General features: G+C 40.7%; 1 protein-coding gene across 1 annotated transcript; it reads right to left on the bottom strand.

The window, feature by feature from the left end:
- Positions 1-2465: 2465 nt before the first annotated feature.
- LOC134497000 (vomeronasal type-2 receptor 26-like) lies at positions 2466-11608 on the bottom strand (the record flags this gene model as incomplete). The annotated part of the gene is made up of 7 exons (XM_063302715.1): positions 11583-11608; positions 8680-8823; positions 7660-7951; positions 6423-7283; positions 5854-6081; positions 4738-4795; positions 2466-3310 (listed from the first exon to the last, which is right to left on the bottom strand). Coding segments are annotated over exons 1-7 (2454 nt in total), but the record flags the coding sequence as incomplete, so codon positions are not given.
- Positions 11609-11840: the final 232 nt, after the last annotated feature.

The following is an 11840-nucleotide window of genomic DNA, read 5'->3' as shown; positions in this document are numbered from 1 at the left end:
AAGCTCATTGGCACCGAACAAGCATTGTCAACGGCATTGCATCCGGAGACTGACAGATCTACTGAGATTCTTAACTCCACCCTAGAGCAGTTTCTCCACTCCTACACCAACTACCATCAGGACAATTGGGTTGAACTTCTGCCCTTCGCTGAAGTTGCCTACAACAATTCCGTTCATCAGAGCACTGGGCAAACCCCTTTTCAGGTTGTTTTTGGCCAGGACTTTGTTCCTATTCCTGAACTGCCTCACCCCCACCCCCCAGCCCCAGCTCAGCTTATGATTGGGCTGCACAGCTTGCTGACTCCTGGCCGATCATTCGGCAGGCTTTCGATGATGCCCAGGCATCCTACAAAAATCACGCTGACAAACGCTGTTCTCCCCATCCCACTTTTGCTGTTGGGGATCTGGTTTACCTCTCTACAGAGTTTATCAAATCCCCTCAACCTTCCAAGAAGCTGGCCCCTAAGTTTATTGGGCCATTCCCCATTGTAGCTCTTATCAATCCTGTGACTGTCAAACTTGACTTGCCTCACAATTTACAACGTTGTCACCCTGTTTTCCATTGCAGCTTGCTCAAACCGGCTCGCTCCTCTCCTCACTGGCATCCCCAACCTCCCCCACCTCCGCCGATCATGATTGATGTCCAACAGCATTTTGAAATCAGAGGAGTCATCGACTCCCACATGCTTCGCAACTCCATGCAGTACCTAGTTCACTCGAAGCACGCTCGACACGTCAATGCTCCTGCTTCAGTTCGCCACTTTCACCTTGCTTATCCTTTCAAGCCTGTGCCTTGATTGTGCTTTTCACTATTGTTAATTTTGCTTTCTTTTAGGGGGGCGATATGTCATGTTCACCGTTGCGATGTTTGATTTACATTGTAACGTTTCGCATGCCATGGTGCTGATGCACATTCCAGTTGGGAGGGAGTTGCTGGGAGACCTTGTTCCAGGCTGTCTATCTGTTTTTTTGAGGATGGAATGTGTTTGGGTTATCGTTTGTGTTCAAGGTCTTTTTACCCATTGATTAACAGAACTCGTTAGGGGCACCTGGGATGGGGAAGTTGAAACGGTTATACAGGGGGAGGGCTCACTTTCACACCGAGGGTTTTTAGTTAATATTTGGTACACTTCTTCTCATTCTCAGCATTCTTTGTACTTGCTCACTATTCCTAAATAAACCAGATGTCTTTCAAGCCATCGCTTGTGAGCCTGAGTGTATTTTAGGCCAGGCAACCATTGCAAATTTAGGTGTTGATATGAGGGAAGAGGGTAGTTGTTGTTCAGTTGTTATGTGATGTCTGACTCTTGGTGGCCCCATGGACCATAGCACACCAGACCTTCATGTCCTCCACTGTCTCCCAGAGTTTACTCAAATTCATGTTCATTGCATCGGTGATGCTATCTAACCATCTCATCCTCTGCCATCCCCTTCTCCTTTTGCCTTCATTCTTTCCTAGCATCAGGGTCTTTTCCAGTGAGTCCTCTCTTTGCATTAGGTGACCAAAGTATTTGAGCTTCAGCTTCAGTATCTGTCTTTCCAATGAGCACTCAGGGTTGATTTCCTGTAGGATTGACTGATTTGTCCTCCTTGCAGTCCAAGGAACTCTCAAGAGTCTTCTCCAGCACCACAGTTCGAAAGCATCAATTCTTCAGTGCTCAGCCTTCTGTAAGGTCCAAATCTCACAGCCGTACATCACTATTGGGAAAACCATAGCTTTGATTGTATGAACCTTTGTCAGCAAGATTATGTCTCTGTTTCTTAATATGCTGTCTAGGTTTGCCATAGCTTTCCTCCCAAGGAGCAGTCATCTTTTAATTCCATGGCTGCAGTCACCATCGGTGGTGATCTTGGAGCCCAAGAAAATAAAATCTGTCACTCCTTCCATTTCTTCCCCTTCTATTTGCGAGGACGTGATGAGGCCAGATGCCATGATCTTAGGGTTTTTTTTTTTTTTTTTTAATGTTGAATTTCAAGCCAGCTTTTGCACTCTCCTCTTTCACTCTTCAAGGGGCTGTTTAGTTCCTCCTCACTTTCAGCAATTAGTGTGGTGTCATCCACATATCTGAGGTTGTTGATGTTTCTCCCAGCAATCTTAATTCTAGCTTGTGACTAATCCAGCCCAGCATTTTTCATGATGTACCCGGCATATACGTTAAATATTCAGGGTGACAAAATACAGCCTTGCCATACTCCTTTCCCAATTTTGAACCAATCGGTTGTTCCATGTCTGGTTCTAACTGTTGCTTCCTGACCTGCATATGGGTTCTCAGGAGACAGGTAAGGTGGTCCAGTACTCCCATCTCTTTAAGAATATATGAGGGAAGAATGCAGAACCCCAAATGGCAAAAAAATGAACATGCTGAAAAGAATGAATTGGACTATATTCATGGGGTCTGGTAAAAAAATCAGTTTCATTTCTTTATTAGTTTTTCCTTTTTATTTAAATTGGGTCTCAGAATAATGATATAGCATTTGGGGGAAAAGATGCAGCCCAGTAATCCAGCCGCAGAAGCCAAAATGGAGAAGATCTCCACCGCCACAACGTATTTCCCCTTTGTACTCAGATAGGTGGGAACAAATGACACCCAAACAGTGCAAAAGACCAACATGCTGAAGGTGATAAATTTGGCTTCGTTGAAGCTGTCAGGTAAATTCCTAGCTAGGAAGGCCACGGTGAAGCTGACAGCAGACAAGAACCCCATAAAGCCAAGGACAGCATACAGCATTGTGGTTGAGCCTGCATTACATTCCAGGACAATTTCTTCAGCCACTGAATGCATGTCAGAAACTGGGAATGGGGGAGAAATTGCCAGCCACACTGCACAAATGGTGAATTGTGCCAGGGAGCAAGAAAGCACAATAGTGTTGGCCAGCCTTTTGCCCACCCATTTCCTCATCTTGGAGCCTGGCTTGGTGGCCATGAAAGCAAGCACAACAATGGTTGTTTTCCCCAGTATACAAGAAAGAGCTACAGAGAAGATGATCCCAAAAGCAGTTTGTTGCATGAGACATTTCACTTGGTCAGGTTGGCCAATGAAAAGCAAAGTGCAAAGGAAGGAGAGCAGGAGAGCAGTGAGAAGGGTAAAAGTGAGATTCCTGTTGTTGGCTTTGACAATGGGGGTGTCCTGGTGTTTCAGGAAGATCCCCAGCACCACAGCTGAGATGAAAGCAAAGGAGAGTGCAATCACTACCAAAGAAATCCCCAAAGGATCTTGATAAGTCAAGTAAGTTATGCCTTTTTGAAGGCAACTATCCCGATCCTTGCTTGGATATTGATCTTCTGGACATGGGACACAATCATCTAAATCTGGAAAAAAAAAAGAAACCAGAAACAAAACCTTTGATAGAAACATCATTATTTCGAAACATAATCTGTTCAATTTCAATGGACCCTGATTTTTCCAGTTTTCTCTAGCTTTAATCAGTTCTCAGTTGCTTTCCTGTTGCAATTAAAGTGTTTTAAAACTGTACATTTCACTGGGCAAAGTTATTGGTGGGACCACCTCTCTTCAACAGTATCTGCCTGTCTCAAAAGTGACATAGCTGTGCATGCTCCAGGTCTCCTCTGTTAAATGATGTCATCTGATGGTACCTTGGATATGCACCTTCTCTGTAGCTGCCCCAGCCCTTTGCAAGAGTCTCCCAGGGATCCCTGCCCTTTTAGCCTTGTAGTAGGCTAGGAAGACTTGGCTGTTCTCCAAAGTGTTGCAATAGTCAGGAGGCTGATTTGTCCAGGACCTGGTGGGAAGGGTGGCTTTGTTTTCATTTGTCTTTTTATGAATTGCGGTGAGCTGCCTAGGTAGCCATATATGTTCCATAAGTCAATCAACCTATCAATCAATACATCTGGGTGGAATAGGAAGTAAAAACAAGTAGAAACCAATAGGAAGACATTACCATTGTAAAGTTAGCTTTACTTCCATAAAGAAGGTATACAATAAAGGAAGTATTTTGAATAGTCTACCAACTAACTTTGGCTTCCTGTAAACTCTTTAGAATTTCTAAAGGAGACATAAAAAGGGACAATCCCAATCTAAGAAATCTATTGGACCTACTAGTTAGAGTGACCAGATTAGTTTTATCATCAAATATCTTACTGAACTACGAGCAATTAGTTCTAATACTACATTGATGAGCTATACAATTTGTTGTGAAGCTCAAGATTTTCAGTTACCATAATATTGATTAAATATTCAGCCCCCGTTTAGTATTGTTAAATTATCAATACATTCAATATATTTGTTTGCTTACCGATTTGGTCAGCTATCTTCCCTTCTGGACACAATCTACAGTCATAGCAACAAGATAATTTCCCTTCCACTTTTATCCTGCTATGGCCAAAAGGACATTTCTTGTTACAGATGGAAAGAGGTAATGTCTGTAAATGAATAAAATCAGAATTCTTTCATATGAAGAATTATGTTTAGGGATTCCGCTTTTCATTAGTGACCTCTTCATTTCTTCATCTAAGCCTTGATGTTCCATTTTCCAATTTTCTTTCTGGTTTAAATTCTCCACTGAATTTCAACTTTTTCTGGTTTAAAATTTCCACTGAATCCCTTGACTGTTCCTTATATCACACCGATTGCACTAATCGAGTGGTCGTGCCAAGCACAGCATTCTAGAGATCTCTTCTGTGGAAATCAGTACCAGAACCTGGTGTGGGAAAGAGTCAGTGGTGTATGCTCTCCTTCCAGTTCCATTGTTTTGGTTGGGGTCCTACTTTTACTATACCTCTTTCAAAGCTTGGTTGACTTTTCCATTCATACCACAGATCATAGTTTATTGAAACCTTTGTGAGGATTTCATAACAAAAATCTGAATTTCAAAACTGAGCTATTTTCAATCTGGTTGCTTATAGCAGAGTAATTAAGTTTTTTGGGGGACGGGGGATTGTTTGTACCTTGCAGTTTGAGCACATTAAAAACAAATGAATTTTAGTGTTCTTTTTAAATGATTTTCAAATAATACTGATTTAGGGATATGGTTCCCTGAAATTATTAGGCTTGAACTGGGATATAATGCTATTTTTAAGTTAAAGTTAGAATTCTGTCTTAAAAATGTAAAAACAGCTAAGAAAGAAGGTTTTTTTTTCCTGTCATATTCCTTCCCTCATTGATTGATGTTTCATTTTTAGAAAAAAAAATGCTTCTGCCTTCCCCTTTAATGAATTTTATAGATACCATGCAATAATATTTGGATTAGCACTGTACTTTGATGAGAGAGAGAGAATCTCCAGTAGAAAATCTTTGTTTTTGAATCATATATTTCCATATATTTTGATAAATATTCAATGTAAATGTATTTCAAAAAGTGAGTTTTTGCAGGCTATTTCATCTATTTCAGGAAAGACATTTAAATTCTAGATGGTATGCAATCATATAACTCCACTTGGATTAGCATTACTAGTTATCTAAATAGACAGGCTCTCCAGCAGAAACCCTTTGTTTTTGGGATATATTTATATATTATATCTCTTAGGAGATAAAAACATGAAGCATGCATATGCCATTTGAATATATATATATATTCATTCTGTTTCAATAAATGGTTTGCTCCTGTTCAGTTATATACAAAGTGTCATATTTTACTAATGTAGTAAGAAACAAATCCTGCATACTAAAATAGCATTGCATTGGAACTCAAGAAATGATGAGGATATTTAAACTTTAAGCCACCTCTTTTGCTTTAGCAGTTTATGTTTGTATCACATCAAAAAGAAAAAAAAAATATTACTCTGAGGTTTCTAAGCAGCTTAATAGTTTAATCCAAGTGCTATTGTTTAATCAATTATTTTCATGGGTCAGTGGTACTATAATGTCAAGAAAAGGGAAAAAAAACAAGACACACCTGGTTAAATATGTGGGGCCAAATGATATCCTTGGCAGAAAGGGTGAGGACCTTCTCTGGGGGAGCCAGGGGGTTGATCTTTCCAACTTGGACGGTCACAAAGGACTTGTTTGGGAACGTGACCCAACTGAAAATATCAAATCCAGTTACCCATTCCCCTTTTGGGCTAAAAGAAACCTCTTCCCCAGCACTGTTGTTAAAGGAGACTCGCTGCAAAAAGTGGTGGAGCTAAAGGAAGGAAAAAGCAGTAGAAGAAACAGGAAAGTTAACAGGGTTCCTTGAAAAGGTAGGGACACATCAGAGTTTGTTTCTTGCAACCTGGCCTATGCTTAATGAGCCAATTTGGCCAATGCTTAAATTTTGGAAGACAACTATGTTCTCTGTCTCCTGCATTTTCTATCCTGTTGCTAAACTAAAATATTTCAGTTGAAAAAATTTCAGATGAGAATTCCATCACAAATTTGAGAAAGGGAAAAATCCAACAGATCACTTTGCTCTGATTATTGAGCAATCCAAAATGTTTTACACAACCTGATGACCTTCCTGAATTTTTCATTAGCAAATGTTACCTGCCATGGTGACTGAGGCAACAGCTTCAATCTGTTCTCATCCAATATCTGACCCTCTTTGGGTTTGGAGGAGTGCATGGCCCTCAGAGCATGTGCCACAGCATAGACTGCATTGTAGATGCTGTAACTATGTCCACCCATGGTGGTCTCAAAAACAGAATTAGGAAGAGTCTCCAGCTTCTCTTCTCCAGTGCAGATCCTTTCAGCATTCCCATCTGGAATATCTCTGGAGAATGAGCACTCAAAAGCATCTTTCCAGAAATCCCTAATAAAGCCATCTTCCTTTTCTAAGATTGGGTTTCTCTTCTGCATAAATTGTTGGAAACCTGTCAGCTGCTTAGAGTGAATTGCAAAGGAAAGAGCACCATGGAGAAAATCAATGGGCAACTCTCTTTGCATCAGAATGGAGGTGAATTCCATCTGGGCTGTCAGGATCCAAACTTTGGCTTTTCTCTTCTTTGGAATATCATCAGAATCTAACACATTGATCATTACTCTCAGAGTCACTATGCTTGTAATTTCAGCATTGAAGATCACTGCAATGACTGTACTCCCCATGATCACTTTGTATAATTTATCTGCCTTTTCCACCATTTCAGCAGCTTCATTACCATACATCATTTGAGGGAGACATTCCATAAAGTCAAAGCAGATTCCTCTCTCTGAAAACATGGAAAGACTCTTTTGAAGGAACCTCTCTCTGTCTTCCTCATACAAAGAAACAAACCCAACCCAGGTCCATCCAAAATGCAATAGTAAGTGTAGGATTCCTTTAAGCTGGTGGATCTCATCTGGGAACATCCATTTGACAAAAAGGTCTGCTGGTATATTATTCATCAGTGGAGCTGATCCATATGTGATCTAAATGGGGGAAAAGGTGGGGGGGAATAGAGGCAAAAATGGATTTCTACAAAGCAAAATGTGCAATATGTGTGTTTGTTCATTGGCACTGTTGCTTAATTTTTGAAGAGAGTCCCCGAGTCTTAGTGTAAGTCAACCTTGTTGTTTGGGTAGAAAGGGCATCAGAGCCTTCCTTAGCGGTTTAACACCTTGGCATCAGGAAGTTTCATACTGTGATGAAGAAGAACAGTGGTGGTGATTTTCACTGCAGATCAAGAATGGGTTGTATTCTTGTCTGACATTTTATGCTACTTCTGAGAAGATTGATCATGGGATTCAGCATCTGAAAGTAAGAAATAGCTTGTGAACTCCCATCTTCCTTTATTTTTGTTCTCACCTGAGGAAGCTTGTAGTTGCACAGAGCAGTAGCCATGTTGAGACAGGTCTTAGAACGGGGTCCTCCAATGACAGCTACCATATTGGTCTGGTCTTTACATTTGTAGTTGGGGATAAATTTATCTTTTGTAGATAGAAATTCCAGTGCTAAAAGGTAAGTAGTAATTTCCTCAAGATAGTCGGTAGCAATCTGGAAACCAAGACTGACATTGGGTAATATGCCAGAAAGTTCATTGATCTCCTTTACAGCAAATGCCAGAGCCAAAGTCTGTTGGTAGTTATGAGTGAGGAACCTTCAGCGAGAATAATAAACTATGTCAATATATTTCTGTTTATGAATCAAAATCAGAGAGTTGCTACTTTTAATTGTTATATTTATATGTTCATACACAAACAAAATGTTGTATTATTGTTTGCCCTGGACACCTGGAATTTGGTCTTCAGCAAATAATAGCCCTGGATTGTATAGACTGGGGTGTCCTGACCTAGTTGGGGTTAGGTACAATTGAGCTAAGCCAGCACTTCATTTCAGTTTCATCTGTACTTTTAATTTTTGTACGGGTGGGAAGCCAGTTCCATTTTCCCACCCTAGACTTGTAGTAGACTGAAATAGTTTTTCTAATGCACTTGAGGGTTTCCTGCTTCATTTCTGGGTGAAATGAAAGGGGAACATAAGGTCAGGATAAACCAGAGGGAATCTGCAAAGCCTAGATTAGTCAAGATTTCTACTTTCAAGAGAGGACTTTTTTGAAGGAAGGAAAAAAAGTAATTCATATAGTTTATGGCTCAAATCAATAGTATTTGATTTGTTTAACCTTCAGTGTTAGGACAGGCTAAGCTTCTGTGAGCTCTATAACTGAAAATGTCTAAATACGGCCATTAGTCATACCAACTGGACGTAGTCATACCAGTCAACTAGCAACCAATACATTTCAGCAGATAAGTGAAAGAAAGAAAGAAAATACATCATTTAGCTGGTAATGTGGATGTGGAGGAGGTGGAGGTTCAGGAGGATACTTACAGGTACTGATCAAGCACTTCACGAGAAGGAAGGCTTTCAAAAGTGATCTCATTTGAAAGAAAGAAGACCTGATAAAGAATAGCAGCAATAATTAAGTCTCCAGGCTGATAATACTTGTGAACAATTGCAAGAGGACCACTGAGACTGCAGTTGGAAACAGGAGAAATTACCATCATGTTAGGAAAAAAGAATAAAACCAGTGTTCTGAATATAACCAGCTCACTATAATATATTGTCATTGTTGACACCAAACACCAATGTTACCACTCAGGTGAGATGCTGGGTCAAAATCAACCTGCCTCTCATACTTTCAATATTATCTAGAGTGAATGAATGAAGTTTCACCAATTAAATGTGCATCCTTCGTATTCTCTCTACAAGTAATCCCGTATTTTTGAACTGATATTAATGCCATGTTTTAACCTGGGTTCATAGTTTTGTCATGGTTACTGACATTCCCTTGAGACAAAAAAAAAGGGAGAATGATGATACTTAATTTGATAATTACTTGGGAGATAATAGCTTGCTTACAGTAGGACTTTGTTTCCAATATGTCAAAAGGAAACATGTTTATCATATCTTTGCAGGACTGCAGGAGTGCTATGAACTTTTGAAACTTAGAGATGAAGCAGAGATTGGGAGGAGCACCATATGCACAAAACAATGAAACTTTGCACATTTTTTTCCAAAGATGCTTCCATGTCAGACAGATACACATCTATAACGTGGTTCCAAAGTTTCTTGATTCAAACACCATTTAAAAAGAAGGCAAGTTAATTTGCTGAGGTCATTTTGTCAATCCTCTGCTTAATGCAGGTTCTGCTATGAAGAATGACAGTATAATATGATTGGTTCAGGTCAAAGATGGTTTGACAGAGGGAAACAATCTTAAAGTCATAGCATGAATCAGTGAGTTAAGATGTACTTGTGCTGTCCTTAAACAGCATGTCTCTCACCCTCTCCCTATCTTTTTTTTGTTTAAATAAGAATTTTATTAAGTTTGAAAGATATAATAAAAACTACAAAAAACACAGAAAACTACAAAAAGAATAAAAACTATAAAGAGTGTGAAACACAAGAAGAAATAATTTTAGAGATTACATAAACTGGGAGATCATGAGTTCTAGTCCTGCCCAACTGCGTGACCTTGGTACTATTTATTTTCCTGGTTCCCATTTTCATGGGAATCTAATGCACAGCAAGAGAGATAAGTTTTCATTGTGAAAACACCTTAGTCTGACAACACATGGACAGGCTCAACCAGATTTTAACTGGAAAACTCTGAACTAGGCCAAATCCAAAAATGCTAGAGAATTCCTGGAAGCTTGGCACTCAGACAAAGCAGCCATCAACAGACACATAGAGGTAAACAACTTGTATACGCCATTCAAAAAAGACAATAGAAAAGTCAAAAGACCCGAACACCTCCTTGCCAGCAATCGACACCCAGTATGCAAAGATTAACACCAAGATTAACACCATATGAACAATCAAACAGAACATTATACCTTAATCAAGGGACTCTTAACTCAGCCAATCAACCCATCAGCAAACAACAGCCCAATCAAGGAACTCCCAAGGAGAGAACAACACCCCCACCAACACAAGCGGGACAAACCACAGTATATAAACAGAGAGCAAGGCCCACTCCCTTTTTGCACTGAAGATGCTGCTTGGTCTGGCAGTGAAATGTCTGCAAGAAAACAACAAGGCTCAGAGAGCACCAAGGACTCCAAAGAGCACCTAATAAGGAAAGGAAACTGATTTTTCTACCAGAGCCCCTGAATAAAGCCAACTTGGTTACTTTTACAACATTGGTTTCTTGCACTCTGGGAATCCACAGTCTTCCCTCATCTTTGCAGAGCAAGGTGACACAGAAGGCAGTAGCTCTGGTGATCTCTTCCAAGTTCACTTCATAACATAGACCGGTGATCCAACTAATCCTGAGTGTAGCATCTTGGTTACTCATCATCTCTACCATCTTTTCTAAACCATGGTTTGAAAAGGATTGGATGTTAGTGAAAGAACAAGTTATTTGTGCTGATAAGAATACAGTGGTGTGTAATGTCATTCCAACACATGCAAATAATAATAGTAACAACAAGAACAACATCAGAGGAAGAACAGATCTTTACCCTATATAACTATTCCATTAGACAGAGCCAACCATTTGTTTGAGGACAAGTTTCCTGTCCTCCAACCAGCCAATTTGGGAGTTTTCTGCACCACTGCTTGATCACAGTTCATTGTGACTGCACTTTGCAGACTCCAGCGAGTTTCGGAGATTTTCACCTATCTTGCTCAGGATCTGAGTTCGTGGCACACATGGTGCTTCCAGCTGACTCCAGCCTAGTTCTGAGTTTCAAGTCTTGCTCCAAGTCTCCTGTCCAGAGAATTCAGCCTAGTCCGGGGCTTCCAGCTGAGTCCAGCCTAGTTCCAAGCTCTGCTCCAAGTTTCCTGTCCAGAGAATTCAGCCTAGTCCTGGGCTTCCAGCCGAGTCCAGCCTAGTTCCAAGCTCTGCTCCAAGTCTCCTGTCCAGAGAATTCAGCCTAGTCCGGGGCTTCCAGCCGAGTCCAGCCTAGTTCCAAGCTCTGCTCCAAGTTTCCTGTCCAGAGTTTCCAGCCTAATCCGGGGCTTCCAGCTTCCAGCTGAGTCCAGTCCAGCACAAGTTCCAAGCCTTGTTTTTGAGACTTCATTTATGAGTTCCCAAATTAGTCCAGAAACCTCAGTCGAGACTACCCTTGCTCTGAGTTCGAGTCCTGTGCCAAGTCTTCAGTTTATCCCTGTCTGCTGCTCGTAGTCCTGCTTCCAGGTCCAGGGAGCCAGTCACCTAGTGTCCGTGCTGTTCCAGTGTTGATCCAGTTCGAGAACTGCTATCTCCAGCTCATAGAGTCCAGTCTCACCTCCAGTGGAAGATCCTCTCCGTCATCTTGCTGTGCCCAGTTGGTCTTCGTTATCCAGTCTTCGTATTTCAATGACTTATTTATTGTAAATAGTTATTTAATAAAGAATCTTTATTGAGAACCTGTCTGGTGCGTACTCTGAACAGGACATCACAACTGTTACAGATGAAATCTGAGCCCCTTTTACACTGAAATGAAAGTTCCAATAATTGTCTCTGTTTTCTTCCCACCTCGTGATACAAAGGGCTAGACACCCTT

This window comes from Candoia aspera, chromosome 4 (genome assembly GCF_035149785.1).
Source record: "Candoia aspera isolate rCanAsp1 chromosome 4, rCanAsp1.hap2, whole genome shotgun sequence".
Taxonomy (NCBI): domain Eukaryota; kingdom Metazoa; phylum Chordata; class Lepidosauria; order Squamata; family Boidae; genus Candoia; species Candoia aspera.
This window is presented reverse-complemented; position numbering and strand designations above follow the sequence as displayed.